Source organism: Toxorhynchites rutilus, chromosome 3, assembly GCF_029784135.1.
Source record: "Toxorhynchites rutilus septentrionalis strain SRP chromosome 3, ASM2978413v1, whole genome shotgun sequence".
NCBI classification, from domain to species: domain Eukaryota; kingdom Metazoa; phylum Arthropoda; class Insecta; order Diptera; family Culicidae; genus Toxorhynchites; species Toxorhynchites rutilus.
Window position 1 is genome coordinate 279,681,130 of NC_073746.1, and position 17,457 is coordinate 279,698,586.

Genomic DNA, 17,457 nt, shown 5'->3' on the forward strand with positions numbered 1-17,457 from the left:
GGATTCGCCACTCCGACATCAAGACGGAGCTGCGAGACAAGTTCTTGAGTCGAGTGAACTGTGTCCTGAGGACTTTCCTCAACGCGGGGAACAAGGTACGCGCGATCAACACATTCGCGGTTCCCCTGCTGACCTTCAGTTTTGGTGTAGTCAAATGGAGCAAAACTAACCTAGAGGACCTTGAGAGGAGGATGAGGAAAGCATTCAAAGAGGCCGGAATGCACCATCCTCAATCGGCACTGGAGAGAGTTTCACTACCACGCAAAGAAGGGGGAATTGGAATCGTCGACATTTCTGCACTGTGTGTTGCCCAGGTACGACAACTGCGCGAGTACTTCGCAGAACGCGCCAACCAAAACGCGCTATACCGAGCTGTCTGCGCCGCCGACAGAGGATACAGCGCTCTGCACTTGGCGCAAGCGGAGTACCAACTCAACTGCAATCTGCAGACAGTGGAGGAGAAGATTGTAGCTTGGAAGCAGAAGGCAGTGCATGGTGCCCACCCCCATCAACTGGACCGGCCACACGTCGACAAGGCCGCATCTAATCTGTGGCTAACGCGTGGTGAACTCTCTTCAGTAGTAGAAGCCGACATGATAGCCATCCAGGACAGGATAATGCCGACGAGAAACTGCAGGCGGTACGTCTGGCATCAAGACGTTGATGACATTTGCCGGATGTGCCATCAACCAGGTGAAAACATAGAGCACATTATGGGAGGCTGTCCCGTTTTGGCCAACGCAGCCTACACCGAGCGCCACAACAACGTGGCCCGTATTGTTCATCGACAACTGGCGCTCCAATGTGCTCTACTGGAAGACAACGTACCAAACTACCGGTACCTGCCTGCACCTGTCCTGGAAAATGACCGTTTCAAGCTGTACTGGGATCGCACTGTTCTGACCGACCTCTCGATCCACCACAACCGCCCAGATATAATGGTTTACGACAAGAGCGACCGCAAAGTCACCATCATCGATGTCGCTATTCCACTGAACCAGAATCTGGAGGAGACCCACGGTCGCAAAATCTGCAAGTACCGACCATTGGCCGTGGAGCTCAAGGAACTGTGGGGGCTAAGGGAGGTCCCAAGAATTGTTCCAGTCGTTCTCTCTGGAACTGGAATTATCCCGAAGACACTTCTGGAAGCGCTAAAGGTGTTGAACATCGAGAAGGAATTGGCCGGCATCCAAAAGTCGGTCATCCTTAGCACCTGCGCGATTGTCCGACAATTCCTCGGTCAGGACTAAAACAGCACGAGCATGCAGATACGTGCATTCCGCAGAGCCTAGTCCCCCTTTGGCATTCAGAAGCCCGGGGGCAGGTGAAAATTCTGGCTAGGTTCGCCTAGTTAAGAAGTGAGATAAGTCTGGCAAAAACAAAAAAAAATTAGTTAGATATGTAGTTAGATATCACAAACCAAACACACCCACAAACACACTTAGACACACACTCACAACAAAATACACAGATTTTGATTTTTTGTAAAAAAAAGGCTCTTTTTCGACATACGATTTCAAATTTTGCGTGGATGGCACACAAGTCAATTAACATCTTTTAATTACCATATAATTCACTTTCAGCTTCCTGGGCTAGACATCATTTCTCATTTTATTTTCTTTCAGCGTGTTTGATATAATTATTTCTTATTTCTACTACCAGGTGACCAAATATGCCTCCCATTACTAACGTACTTCTCTTCCAGCATATGTTATACAATTATTACACTATATACATGATTTACCGGAAACGAGAGCAGAGGAAGCATGCGCGAAATTTGATTTAAAAAAAAAACCCAAGGCCTTTCTCAAGGCTAGAGGCGAATGAACTGAAAAGTTTAAAGCCTCTTTAATTCAACATCATCATCATCATTTAGTTCATTTCTTACTCTACTCTCGCACCGTGAGGACTCGAGCTCGTTAGTCTTTCGCAGACAGCTCGTTAGTCATTCGGTGGTAAGGCACACGAAGTCAGCTCGGATAAGCGCACCAGTAGCAGGATAGGTGGAGAAGCCACATCGCTATCGACCGGGAACTTTGCGTGAAATTCATCGCTATCGGAAGTCGACCGAATTTGCTGATCCGCAAGCTACCTTTGCAGCATTTGGTTCGTAGAATTGCTCAGGACTTCAAAACCGACTTGCGCTTCCAAAGTTCCGCGGCTATGACGCTGCAGGAGGCTTATTCGAAGATACAAATTTGTGTGCTATCCACGCAAAACGCGTCACATCATGCCCAAGGACATCCAGCTGGCCCATCGTATCCGAGGAGAGCGTGCTATATTAGCTTAGCATATAATCAACGGCCCTTTTCAGGGCTCCAAATTTGATGGATTAGAGTTTAGAAAAGTTTTTTACAGGCCGAACTGAAAGGAGCATTTAGCGAAAATCGTGGTTTCGATAATAATTCGTTACCGATAGGTGCCATGGATATGGATTTCTTAATGAAGAATATGAAACACATGACATGATGTAGTGAATATATCCGAAGAAATCACTTTGGTGAAACTGCATTATAAAATTATTTGTGTACGAATGCCGCAATCGATAGTGTTCTCTAATTTGCGCTGGTTAATTTCCTCGGAGGACTCGATTCCTTCTTTGAGCATCAACAATCTCTTTCTGGCAAAACGAAGTGGTATGAATCACATTTTTCGAAAGATAAAATGAAGATGTTTTCTGCCAATTTCCTTCAACCTCCAAACATCTCTTTCTGCCGTTTGTCGTTATTGCGTTCGCTAATCCTTTCTCACAACACCCATTTCTCGTTTGAGAAATTGTTGAGTAAACGTCGTTTGCCAGTGCGCGTAGAGCGGGAATTCCTAAAGATTCATTGCACCTCTAATAAATTGCCGAAAGACGTGGTCTTACGTTGATCGCACTTGATTGAAAAAATCCAAAACGAAATGTATTTGGTCGAAGCATTATATGAGTAGAAAGCAAATAATCGCTCGAAAATGACTTGATTTTCGCGATGTGAAACATTTTCCGTTTTTCATGTTATGCATCCAATATTGGATACGAAAATTTCCACTGATGGGGAAAAAAATATTCAGAAGCTTTCCTGTTAATTGCGATTGATTGAAAAATAACAAAACCAAATGTATTTGGTTGCAGTGTTATATGGATAGAAAACATTAAAATAAACTATTTCGCATGAATGTATTTTTCAATTCCCAGGGGAACTGGCAGATTATTTTTCAGCAACGATGATAGCAACGAGAATTCCGCGCGTGTATGTGTGTGTGTGTGGCGGCTGCTCCGATGTTTCAAGCGGAACCGTGGCATCACTCTCCTGATGGATTCCCTTTTGGCCTTAGGTGCACAAACAGGCTCTTGGTGACACCGTTCATCAGCGCTTTCATGATAAACGAAATTAGCTTCACAACAACAGCGACAACATGCTCCAATCGCTGTTCAATCATAACTGAGTGGGTTTACGAGCGGCGCTCGCTTATATACCGATTGGTGATTTCAATAGCCTGTTTTGAAAGCAATTTTAAGACTATTGAAACAAGTTTTTGGATGAAAAAGTAACAAGTATATGACGCGTAGACATTTTATCTTTCAAATGAAGTGTTTATCATACCATTTCGTTCAGTTGTTTAAGAGCTATTTACGCTCAAAATCTCGGTCTCCGGCGTAACGCTTTCGTTCTCGAAACTTTGGTTTTACACCCCGGTATAGAAATGAAAGACGTAGTCCTACGTCAAAAACCATTTCGAACGCCATCGATGCTGCCTTGTTCTGGATTTGCCACCAAAGCAGTTTGTATGAAGAACAAACTTTTATCTTCTGCTCGTCACTCGCTGAAACTGCCTATTCTTGTCTAGATGTCCACCGAACCGAATGTGGTCTGTTCTGAATGCGGATTTTCTTATCGTCGCGAACAGCTTTGCCAGCCAACTCGATCACTTCGGCGGCCGAAACTATATAACGCCGACTAGGTGGACTGGAGCACTGGTACTAACGCGCTCGGCATAGGGATTTTGCCTTTCCCTTCACTTTTCCTCCTTTGTCATGTCCAGACATGGCTGCTTGTGTTGGTTTGTTGATATGTTGTGATGCGAAACGATGTGGTGTATGATTTGGATGAGAATGATCGTTACGGCAGCGGAGCGGGGATTTTTAAGCTGACTGGCTGGCTCGAGAATTACGCATGTGTGAGACTGCGACCAATGTTTCGTTCATATTTTTTCTTTTTCCTTTCCAATCGGGTTCATTGTATTTCGCTGCTGCTCTGGTTGCCCGTTTTGGTCGGTACGATATGAGGAGCACAAAATGCACCAATCAAAAATGGGCACATAGTGCATTTGGACAATGCTTGATATTTCACAATTATTCAATTATTTATCTCAAGAAAAATGAAATGTTATTCGTTATGATAGATGCGTAGATATATTTCCTATCAATTGATGCAAAAACCTTTGCGATCTATTGAGAAATGCTCGAGTTATAAGCGTTCCAAATCTTGCATTTTTACCTACTTGTTCAGTGCCTAGATTTTCATTTCACCCCCTATATCTTCCGGTTAGACGTAGTCCTACGTCAAAAAACGAAAATAAAGCTTATTTTAGGACATTTTCGATGTGACTACCCCTTTTTTCAATAACGCGTTTTAAACGGTAAACAAAATTCTTCATGCACAACTTTAACATTACGACTTCGAAGCTGTTGAAAATCCCCGTTATTTCTTCTTTAAGGCCAGGTTCAACCACGGCTGAACAAACTGATATGATAATCACTTCATTCGAAAGATAAAAGGTGTACGAGTGATGTATGTTTATTATTGACTAAAAAACATGTTTCAATAACACGTCTTTAAACTACTTTGAGAGCAAACTATTGAAATCACAAACATCTATAAATATGGATACCTTCTTGAAATTTAATCTCACTCGTAATTGGTCAGCGGTTGACGCTTGTTAACACTTTGACGGCCATGGTGTTTTGGCTAAAAAGCTCGAAAAAACCTGGAGAGTCTAATGGCTGATTCTTATACTAGATGGTGCCAGGAACCCGTCTAGCATAAAATTTCACCCCCATCTGCCATATAAGGATAAAAACAACCCGTGTGTAGTACTGCACACGCGATCCCAACTCAAGGCAAACGAGTAAAATATCGATAAAACATCATTATAAAACTATTTATTTTTTCGAAATTAATTATTTTACAACATTATTTCAAACTCGTAAAATGTCTTCTATCAAAATGTAAAATGTATTATATTAAAACAGTGATAAATGGTAAATGGTAGAATAATACAAGCAGTGATCTCAAACTATGAGATCGAAGTGTCCTATTATGTATTGAGGCCAGTAGAAAACGAAAAACACATTAGTTTCAGTTTCTGTAGTGCACACATTTAAAACTTTGGAAGTTTCCGCGTGTGCAGTGCTGCACTATGGCCCCAGCGGAATAATTTTTAAGTACAGTACGGCACTCATGACCATCGCATTTCCCCACATCACAAACAATCACCTTTAATGTAAATAATTCAGGCGTTTTCTTGCTTGCTATGGTTTGCTTCTGCGTTCTTACATGTTTTTGTGGTATGTAAGGTGAGTCGATACTTATTACGAATACTTCTACTTTTGCTTTTGTTTTTTTGACGTAGAACTACGTCTTTCATTAAGGGTGCCAAATCAGAAAACAGGTCACGTTTTTATGAAATAAAGTTAACGTTAATAACTATTTTTGCCGCGAACGGATTTTGGCGATTTACATACTAAACGAATCGGAAATGCCCTAAGATTTGTTTAATATGCTATACATTAGAATCCCCTGGTTTGTAAATGGTTAAAATTCATGAAAACTTTAAGCGTTTCCATTTTCCCATACATTTGTTCTGTCCATTTGTGTTTTCCCGAACAGAGTTGTCAATAACGAGCAACTTATCGACGACCAACGAAGTATAGAGTAGAAACAGTGAATCTCGCTGAGGCAAACTTTCATTCCGCATCGGACTGTTGAGCAATCCAGTTCACTTTGCTTTCGCTGCGCTTCGATCTAAGATTGGACCCCACAGTGGTAATACAACTTCGAAGATTAGAAGATCAATCAATGAACAGTTCTGCGATTGGTCCCATGAACGTGCGCTTAGTAAGAAAACGTGGATGTGATAACGAAAAATAAATTTTGGGTGGGACGAAGTTTGCCTGGTCAGCTAGTAGTGTATATAGATGTTCGAGTCCTCGAAGGGACTCCATGATATGCACGGCACATTTGTACCACGTAGTAAGGATTCTTCAAATTGGTCGAACCAAACCCTTACGCATCATTATTATCAATATGCCTTTTATTAATTTTTCCTCATTGAAATTCAATCTTGATTTTGTAGTCCTTACTTATTTATACATACTCTCATCGTGATCATCGTTATCATCATTATCATCATCATCATCATCATCATCATCATCATCATCATCATCATCATAATTTCATCTTGTTATCATGTTTTTATGCTTTGCTTCCCAGTTCCATCGCTTTAATCATTTTCGAATAGAAGTATAGTTATATTACTTATGTTATCCTCACATACTATTCTCTTCCTCATTATTTGTAGTTTTTTTTTCTTTATTTAATTTCTCCTTTTTGTATATATATAATCATTACATACTTTGTGTTTCGTTACAGATATCAATCGTGTCTTGATCAATCAAATAATAATAATCATTTGTTATGCAATGATTTTAAATGTATTTTAATTTTAGCATTTTCTTTTGTTAAATTTGCTAGTATCTACGTTCACTTGTTCACCTCCTCTCTAAATAGTTGTGTTAGAGCAATGATTAGAGTTAGTTGTAGTCCACAAAATGTTGAACAGCTGTGAAAATCAAGAGACGAAATTCTCTTGCCTATACAGGACAAATCCTTTTCAATGAGTGGTTTTACGTTTCCGTTTATATCGCTAGTTGCTATTGTGGCATGTTACACTGATGAATAACCTTCCAATGGAACTTTCTTTTTTTTTCTCAGTACGTCATCCAATCTTTACCATACTATTTTTGCGCAATGTTTTGGACATTCAGACACGTTTAATTTTGCAAATATGCTGTGTACTATGTTCCTTCAATGTTATTTCATAAGTTATTTTGAACTCAGAGTCTCGTGATTTATACTATTCATTCCATCTCACGTTTGCAGTGAAGTTAAATCCAATATCAGCAAAAGAACCGTTAGAAAGTATTTATCCAACCGATACAGATTGATCTTTTATTGTTTCGTTAGATCTGCTTTTTTTCTTCTAAGACACCTTTTCTAACTGGTAAATTTGAACAGTTACTTTTTGCTAAAGGTCCATTTATTTGGTAGTTGTTATTTTCGTTAGTTATAGTGAACTTGTTTTAATGGATAATAGCGCAATTCTTGCGTACGTTTTCTTCTTTTTCTCAAAACAATGAGTATAAAATAAAAATCATCATAAGTTTTGTTCGTTTGTCTGCTGCGCCATTCCAGCCGTTGCTTTTGTCCATAATGACCGCAAGCTGAACGATGGGGCATCTTCACTCCCCAGAGAGTCCTTTTAACCTCGACACTTTGCACTTTCGACGGATTTCTCGCACTAAATCACGGTACCAACATGTGTATCACAAAAAGGTTTCCACTTGTAAAAAGCGTTCTTGTTTTTTATTACTTTGATTAGAAATATTGTCTCCTCCTCTGTTGCACACTTCTTTTCAGCAGGGATTGTTTGGTTTTTACTCGAAAAAATGAACTCTTCGCTATGGTTTTTGCTTGCAGTGACGATGAATATGTCAGCATTAATGAAAAATACTTCTCGTTTTCATGTCAATCGGACAACACTACAGAGAATTCTACTTAACGAAAACAAAAAAAAACATGTTTAAAATTTGCTTGAACTACTTAATACTTGGCAATTTGTTAGTGTCTTTATTAAAGGATTCGTTCAGTCGACGTTGCTTTTGTTATTTGTTTTGGTTCTTCGAAAATATACACTCGTTTGTTGCACTCACTTTGTTCTTCTTCTTAGCAGTCTTTCAACGCTAGCGCATGAGTATCACAAAATCACTTCGAAAGCACTTCCCTCGCACTGCCGGAGGCGATGACAAGATCGACCGGGAGTCAACCTTGGACCCAGAAGAAAACGAAGCAGAAGAAATGTCATCTCACCAATCACCACCGTCCAGCAGGGGAATAGCGAGCAAATTCCGGTCTTTGATCTTCCCCCATCCTCTGCAGCGGCGAACTCGCTCAACTCGCCAAACTCTCAACAGTCACTCACAGAAAAGCTTTCGGAAATACTTTCCAAATAAGGGAATATAAAAATTGTTCATTGATCGCGCTAACACGTTTGTTTGTTCCTTGATGACTGTGATTTAGGTTGCACCCATTTAACTATCGGCAGCACATTTTGTTTTTTCATTCAGAATATCCAACGTTTCAGACGTTGATACACAGTGGAAATGGAACATGATTTAGGATCATTTTTATAATTTGTTAACATCTCTCGTACTATCGTCTTCTGTTTGCTCGTTTTAATTTGATCAAAAGAAATAAGAAAACATTACGTTTAAGTGTTTTGATTACCAACCTTTGTCGCTTGGTTATATATGTTTTATAATATTTCAACAAGTGATAGTGATTTTTACGTTGGCCGTTATCATGCTGTCCACCAACGCTACTTTTTTCCTTAAGAGCATTCTTAACATTTATTAAATATTGTTTTTTTAAATCGATATATTAAATTCGCAGCTCCAACTCTCTCCTACGATCATACCTGCGCATCAATCCTAGCAAATAATCTTCTCGGTTATTCATCCCAATTTCACTTTCTCAGAATATTTCATACATATAGATTTACGTCTGCTATCCTCGCGTGGCGGCGTGCTTCTAGCTACGAATCGATTAGGTGGTTAAAATATTTTATATCCAAATTTCTCGCAACTCTTCGTTGTCCTGCTTCTTTTTTCCCCATTTCCTTTAAACAAATTGCAGCTTAATTTTGTTCAGACATGCGATAAGCTCTACCTGCTCCTCTTCCAGTGGTACAACCTGCCGCTGTTGCGGGAACACTTCCAGAGAGGTGCCCCCGACCACCGCGACCGCTCTGATAGTCATTGCAGTCCTGCAAATGAGATACCGAGAATTTTATTTCTGTGAAATAAAATTTCGAAGAAGAGGGTTGTTATTATTAGATCAGTAGTAGTAATGGAGCTCCTATAAATAAAAACGAAACAGATGTTGCATGCTTTGGGAAAAATTCAGTAAAAAAACCACTCGTTAGTATCGCAAAGATAAACCTTCAACAGAAGATTCCCAAGCGTTCGATAACGTCGTCAAATACGCTGATATATAAATAGAGACTGTATGTTCTTTGAAGATTCAAACAATATATTTTTGCGTGAAATTCAAAAAAATATTTACGATCAGTAGCGACTCGTCCATATGTGCACCTCGTGCTATGCAAAACCTTATATTGAAATTTTTAAAAAATTCGAAGCGCCCCTGCTACGCTTATTAGCACAGATTATAGTTCAGTGGAAGAAACGTATGAAAAGCATGAAATGAATTAGACAGCTCTCCCAGTCCGCGCAATTTGACTAGTACACCAGAATTACGTATATCTATACACAGATTGAAAAAATTCTACTGAAGCTCTGGTTAACTAAACTGTTAATGTGTTGGCAACGATATCGCGCATCGGCACGTACACAGGAGAAGAGAATAGTTGTGGATTCAATCAGATCTCTTCATCGTGAGTTTCTCTCCAGATTCGCAATCGGATCGGCGCGCTTTGCGTAAGTTGATTTTATATAGCAGTTCTCTGAAAGCTTGTTTGGCGCCGATGATATTTTCCAGCGCTTTTCCAGCGTAGTATCGTACACGAAAATTACTCAGACATATAAAATAGTGTGCAGTATTTTGTTCAAAAACTCTAACAAATTTGTGAATTTTGTTGATATAAACCGGTTCTTCTGTATATTTTTTTTCAAAAAAATTAACTCGGAGACAAAATGAACTAAAATTTTGTTTTTGTTTAAATTTTATTTCATTCCGAGCAGTGGCGTCGACTGGGAGTGCGGAGGGGGCGGACGGCCCCCGGGTGCACTATTTTAGGGGTGCAGAATGAACCGAATATATATGAAGAAATTGGATAAATATGATTTATTCCTTTTCTGGTGGGGCGGTGAGGATGAAAATCGACTCTTCCGCCCCGGGCTCGAAAGCTTCACTCGACACCACTGATTCCGAGGAAGGCGCATGTTCTCAGTCTTGTTTTGTTGCACTCTTCCACGAATAATTCAAACAACAAGGAAATGTTTTTCGTCCTTCTCTTCGTTGACATCATTCGTCACCCAAATCCCAAAGCGCGATTGCGAGTTGAAGAATTATATGCAACAAAAGATCCCGAACCTGTGCAAAGTTTAATGAGCCTACAGCTCTAGGATACAAAACTAAATACTTTGGCAAATCGGGTATTGAACTGCGAGTGTTCTATACGAAACCAGAATGTGATCCGTAGCAGTTTTGACGATATTTTTCCGAAAATTATTTAACTCACGAAGCTAATAGTAACGCTTCCTTCAACCACAGCGGAGAAAAGAGACTCGAAAAGCTTATACTTATGACTATTGAAAACAAGATGCTGTTTGAGTTCCAACGTCATAGTATTTTTTTTTAACTCTAATCGGCCCATTTGCCCATCGCACAGTGTTAAGAATTTCATTACTGTATCGTTAGTAGATTATATACATAAATTGCTTCAATATCTCGCTGCGTTTTGATGACTGCGAGAAAAATGCCGCGAGAGATGAGATCTATTGAAAAACATTGACATTTTCTTGTTGTTTGTGTACGAGTGAAGCAAAACCAAGTTCAATACGTGTGCGCGACAGTGAATATATCCAGCTTTCGGAAACCGTCGTTTCACCAATGTTTGTACGCCAGATTTATCACCCAACATTACAGTAACGCCATCATAGCTCTGGGCCACAATTTTGTCAACACTAAGACCAAAGTACACAGCTATTTCATCCACATGTCCGACCAATGCAGCGGCGGTTTTGAAACGTAAGTAGACAAACGTGTACTATACCATGTTCAAGATGTCGAATGAACAAAATCGATAAAAACGCTCGAATTAAATCCACAACATCAACGAAAGAACACCACCACATCCGCAGAAATGATGAATGAATTTGTTCGTTTATTTATTTGCATCACGCTCGCTCGGGGTGTTTGGTGCTGTGTACTCTCGCGGTAGAAAGAGAAACAGAAAGGAGAACGATGGCAACCACGAACAAACACTGAAAGATGGTGGTGTGTATTTTCCATAGTTTTTATCGGTTTCGTTCAGCAGAAAACATTGAAGCTTAACGGTCATTTTTACACAAGGCGGCACATTAGTAGTAGTGATCGTTTCATACGTAGTTGACGTCGCACTTGAAGATACAGAAAAGTGTTTGGATGACGGCGGGTTCAGATGAAAGGTTTGAACCCGGTAATCATTACTGCTTATTTCGTAGCGTTAAGGTTGTGTTGTCTGCGGATTGGGTGGTGTAGTCAAGTATAGCTATCAGATTACATTCTTCACGGTGGGTTTGAGTTCCACCAAAATAGAAAATAAACCAAGGATATTCGAGAAAATATATATAATTCCTCATCCATGTTACAAATGTGAAATAATACACACTTTTTTCTGAGATTGTCTACCTGTCCTATGAACAGTTTGAACAGGCGAACAAGACGCCTCTGTGCACAACTAGTCAATTTTCTCACGAGATGCCTCCCCCCCGCTGGTAACATTGTTACAATTCACAACGATAACATGAAGAAAAAGAAAAAAACTAACCCTTTTTGTCTGCATTTAGTTACCCACCCTGTAGTGGTCTCTTGATCCGCCTCGATAACCACCACCACCACCACCGCTATGATCGCCCGCGTCTCGGGAACCGCCTTCTGCGTCCGAACCACCACGTTCGCCCCCAGTTCGCGACCTGTAGCCATCGTTACCGCTATCGCGATAGTCACTTCGACCACGGTTGTCATCACGCCCGTAATAGTCTCGATTTGATCTACCATAACCACCTCCTCCACCGCCGCGCTGATAACCACCGGCGGCACCCATGTTGCCATCGTGGCTGTCTCTCGAGCGGTCCGGATAACTGTTCTCGCGGTCGTCCCCACTGTTACTACCGTTGCCACTAATGTTGCTATTGTTGTTACGCCGATCGTAACTGGAATAAGCTCCGCGGCCACCGTCCTGATTGTTGTACTGGCCCCGATTGTTGTAACCACCTGCCAATCATAATGGATATTAGGCCAACTATTGCTCACATTACTCTGGGATTTCACTTACCGTAACCTTTGTTATATCCTCCTCCTCCGTGATATCCCCTACCATCGCCTCCATAGCCTCCACGAGAGTTATACCCTCCTTCGCCATCACGATCATTATATTTGTTGTAATTGTTATACTTATTAGAGCCTTCGTATCCACCGCCGTACTGGGATCTATACTGTTGGTGCACCGGTACATCGTGCTTCTTTGTGTCCTCCTCCAATTGACGCTTTTCGTAGTGGATGAAATCATCGAATATCGACATTGTGTGCTTGTAGCTGTGGATGATCTTAAGGGCCTGTATGCCTTTCGCGTTGGGCACCTCTTGCGTATCACGCGAGTTCGTAATGGGCTTATTCTCATTGTTCTCCAGTCGAACGTGTCGCAGCTGCCCATTCGGGACGTCCTTCACGTAGATCCAGCGCACCTTGAAGGTACCTTTCCACTTGTCCTGCGACCAAACGCTCGAAATCGAGTTGTAGTCAACGGCCGTAATCATCTGAGCGATGCCACAGAAGTGACCCGATCCGTTCACCGAGAAAAACAGATACACCATGCCACCCTGCTCCTCACGCTCACGGTACGCTTGGTCCAGCCGCTGGTTACCATGCTCGGTCGAGCACCAAATCTCGTACTTAATGCTGCGATGAATGTCATCCTCCGAGTAGGATTTGATGACGAAGAATCTAGAGCAATGATATAAATTAGAACAATGGAAATATGTTAATACGTTAATATTTAAGCAATATTCGAACTCGAAACCTTTTTGAATACACTCTCCCTAAATCAATTTGTTCTGAAATATCATCAGGACGATTGTTCGAATAAGGCGAATGCACTTCCTGAGGAGGCTGCTCTTGCCGAGGCGTCTGTGATTGGCTCACTATCAGCACTTGGAGCAACTGTTCGAACAGCAACTGGTAATGGTAATATTTTTGCTCCAAAAAATAGCTCAATTTATTAGCTTCCACTTAGCATTAATTTCGTTCAATTTTATATAGCTTTATGGGCAATAAATTCGTGCTAAATCAAATATTTGCGGAGGATGTTTCAAAAAAATAAACTGAAAAACAAAACCCGATACAAAAGTATGTAAACCTTTCTACAGTATTACCTTGATAATAGAACACACATTGCGATGTAGGACAATAAGCATTCAAATGAAACTCACAGAGGTAAAAAAGGAGGTTTTGGCCAATGTTCGACTTTTCGTTCTTTCCCGGAGAATGGAAGATTGAAGAAAAACCATCTTGAAAATTAGGGTTTCTTCAACATTAGATTGCCCAAGCAAGTCATTTTGACACATTATGACACAATTTCTTAAAAAGTTGTGACTTTTTGTACAATTTATCAATAAACGTATTATTATATTCCTTACAGCTTGGTCGCTAAATTTTCATTTTTCAATTTCCCGCGATGGTTTTGTTTGTATTGGTTAAAATTGTATTGCAGAGCTCGGAACACTGCCACGGCTGACTCTGCTGTCAAAAATAGTAAGCGGAAAAGAATTACATTCAACCAAAATGCCATGGCCAACGAAGAGAAGGGTTAAGTCTTTCCAACGAGAAAATGTGAAAACAATACGATTAACGAAGGAAAACATTAAGGAATTATCAACATCGAGTTACTGTGCGGAAGAACTTGTTATTATCAAAGAAACCCCAATTCGCATGTGTTATAAATGTGCTCATGTTACGCTCGCGTATAATAAGAATTTTACTTCATATGAAAATATACCTTTTATATATATTTATATTTGCAATTATTCATCGGAACACATCGTTCATACATTTTACTTCAGTATTGAATTGTTATTTTTTTCAAATCTATTCTAAGACTCGTGTCAGTGAACCGCCACACAGTCTGATAAGTGAATTGGTCTATCAACACAATTTTATTTTATTGATTTTCATGACATAAAACGCTATGACTCAAGAATAACATTTGATTGAGTGGTTTTTATAACTGTGCTATAAAAGTGTGACTGTGAAAAAATAACGATGCTTCCACCAAAACAAACAAAAACATTGCCGGAAATTGAAAAATGAAAATTTAACCATCAGAGCACTAGTTCGAGTTTTCCGACGTTTTTCACTTTACAGTGTGACGGCAGATGAAAATTTAATATCTTGTGAGTAATCGATTAGAGTTTGGTAGATATTACTTGTTGGGAAGTGTGCGAAAACGATCATTTTCTTCACACTGTATCGCGAAATTGTTGATTTTCGGGCGAGGGGTGAGGGAGGTAGATAAAAGAAATGAGCGCCATTGTGGCAGCCGTTTGTGGCTTCCTTCCTCCACATTAATGCAAGGGTTATTTGACTGATGCAGATGTGGTCGATCTGGTTCTCGGTCATCGTAGTCATCGCAGGAGACCCAAGTGACCTTGTGCCCTGGTGGTTGGGGAAAAAGAGATCCCCAATTAGCATGTTGCCACAAAATTTTACGTTCCATGACACGCTCATAGTACGTGTTTGCAGAGTCAATCTTCGCGTTTAAGTCGCCCGTGTTGATTTTTTTATACTACTTTTGGGGATCTTATCCACGATGGCATTCAGCTGGTTGTAGTAGTGCTCATGTTCCTGAGGCACGACAGCGTTGGTATGCACGTAGCTTTGGACGATAGTAAGATTGCGCACCAGTGTTTTGAATTCCTCTCGTTTACATGCTGCCACCTCAACAGAACAGCGTGAGCTGGTATGCTGAATAGGAAGCTATGATGTAGTGCGTTATCTACTCGTATAGCCAAAACATTTCATGTACCAATTCGTATCCATTGTTTCATACCTAATGTCGTTGCCATTCATCCCGTCGTAGTCTTTTCACGCCGGTTTCCGCAATAAACTTGCTTCGGGGTCAATGAATTATTAGTCCAAGGACTCATATCAGACGCTGTTTGAGCTCCACCGCCAAGCGCCGTATGCTCAGTATTATTCATTTAGTGCCATTCATAATGCAGCACGAGGAAGCAAACTATTTTACAATCCCTAGTACAATTTTATGAATTACAGAACATGCAAGTTAAATCGGTTGTCGGAAGAATTGTTCAGATCGTTTTATTTGCTTCGTCAACCATTTGTAAGGTTCCACAGACAGAATCTGTTGATAACCATGCTAAAATAATAAGGTACATGATTTTGGTTTGACCAATCGAAAATATGGTCATGGTTTGTCCACTTTTTTGAATGCTCTAATTCAGCACACCTTTGTCAAATCAGGTATTCGAATGATTCATAACATATAACTAAAATTGTCTTTTTCATGATTTACAGTAGTTTTATAGTATATTTTTACGGAATCGCATGTTTTAAAGGATTATAAAATAATCATTATAAAATAGTCAATGCGCCCCTCATTCGAGCTAACTTTTATTCGATCCCCATAAAAATTTGAATAATTTCAGCGCCTTATGGTAGTATTAGCTACTAGAGACTTGGGGCTTTTCAACAAACCCAAACTCGTATCGATTATATGTGATTTTCATGAAGAGTTGCATTTAGTAGTTGCGTAAAAACACCCTAAATCGGACAAACCAGATCATTTACCCTACATTTTAATTTCGACTCTCGAAATTACGCGATTTGTTCGAAATTACGCTATTTTTTTGTGCGCACGCATCAGTCGCGCAAAAAAGAATTCAGTGTGCTACCTTGAGAAAGTGCTCTAGGGACATTAGCGTCACCTAAGAAGATGACAGCGATTCTGCGCGAACATGTAGATCTACAATGTGTTTACAATTACTCCTAGTGATTCAAAGCAGCGCGAATCGTTACCTTGGATGTTGCTTATTGCATACACATATGCTCAACAAACTCACCTAGCTAGATGCGCCGTATCGAGTAGATCCATTGTGGGAGGATTGTAGTTGTTCTTGTTCTGCAAATGGTTAAGAATCGGTGCGGGTGTAGGTGCAGCAGCTGATGGAGCTGCCTCCACGACGTTCGATTCCGCAACTGCGGGCGTGGGAGATTGTGACTGTTGAAGAGGTTGCGACGGCAACTGTTGCTGTTGCTGTTGCTGTTGCTGTTGCTGCTGCTGCTGCTGCTGCTGCTGCTGCTGCTGCTGCTGCTGCTGCTGTTGCAATTGAGAATGCTGCGGTTGATGTGGAACCGGTGGCTGCTGCTGTTGCGATAGTTGTTGGTTATCCTGAAAATTATTGGGAGGACCATTGAGCATTCCTGGCCTTCTTTCTTCTTGAGACTGCCGATGTTGTGGGGGTGATTGTTGGTACGATCCACGATCACCTTGCTGATGTTGTGGTGTTGGTCCATACTGTGGTGTTTGATTCTGGCGAGGATGCGACTGGTGCTGCACCGATAAAGGCTGCTGTTGATGATGAAACGGTGGTGGCTGATGATAGCCTGTTGGCCCACCACTTCCCTGACTCAGAGCGGGTGGTGGTCCTGAGAAATTATTTCTGTTGCTCTGTGGTCCACCACTAGCTGCTTGTTGATACTGGCGATGGTCCGAGCGCTGCGAAGGTTGCTGCTGCGATATAATTCCACTGTTACCGCCGCCAGATTGATTCGGTTGATGTTGATGTGGCGGTTGCTGCTGTGGTTGTTGAGGGAGTGGGTTCTGAGCTTGACCAGGCGTAGGCCAGCGTGAATTCTGCACTCCTGACGATGGTCCCATGTTTTGTTGTGACGGGTACTGCGACTGCTGATGATAATGATTGCCGCTTCCTCCAGGGTGGCCTCCCATGGCAGACGCGCTGTTTGCAGCCTTGCTAACCGGTGGATCGGCCAGCGGGGACGGTTCGATCACCGGAGGAGGAACAATCGGCGGCGGTGTTGGAGTTGGTACCATCGGACTATTTCCATTTTTGGATGGCGAGTCCCAGGTGCCAATGTCCATGTTGTGTTTACCAGGCACCATAGGTGGCGGAGGCATTCCAGGGCCCTTCTTTTTCACCGTTGTACTCGTGGTGTTCACTTGCGGTTTAGCCGGTTGGGAGGCAATCGACGCCCAGGTCATCTTTTTGGGAGCTTCCTTCTGCTGCTGGTGATGTTGATCCGATTTGGATAGTGGATTGCTGCTATGTGAGGAGGAGTGATGATTGGTGTCTCTGTCGTGGTGCATCGAGCCGAGACCGAGTCCCTGCATTCCCTGCTCAACATTCTGGTAAAATAGAGAGAGATAGAATCATTATTA

The 17,457-nt window shown here is 41.3% G+C and overlaps 2 protein-coding genes across 6 annotated transcripts in view; one reads left to right on the forward strand and one right to left on the reverse strand.

The window, feature by feature from the left end:
* Nucleotides 1–17,457, forward strand: part of LOC129779844 (60S ribosomal protein L30) — a 269,784-nt gene that overhangs the window by 212,286 nt on the left and 40,041 nt on the right. The window lies entirely within an intron of this gene.
* Nucleotides 6,280–17,457, reverse strand: part of LOC129779840 (YTH domain-containing family protein) — a 41,947-nt gene continuing 30,769 nt past the window's right edge. For 2 of the 4 annotated variants that reach the window (XM_055787577.1, XM_055787579.1), the window contains 4 exons: nt 16,121–17,424; nt 12,322–12,989; nt 11,842–12,260; nt 6,280–9,087 (listed from right to left, as the gene is read on the reverse strand). In XM_055787577.1, the coding sequence (XP_055643552.1) occupies nt 8,959–9,087; nt 11,842–12,260; nt 12,322–12,989; nt 16,121–17,424 (2,520 nt within the window). In that variant the 3' untranslated portion in view covers nt 6,280–8,958. Of the gene's footprint in view, nt 9,117–11,814; nt 12,261–12,321; nt 12,990–16,120; nt 17,425–17,457 lie in introns of those variants that run through there. The other 2 variants (XM_055787580.1, XM_055787578.1) reach the window with 2 other exon arrangements.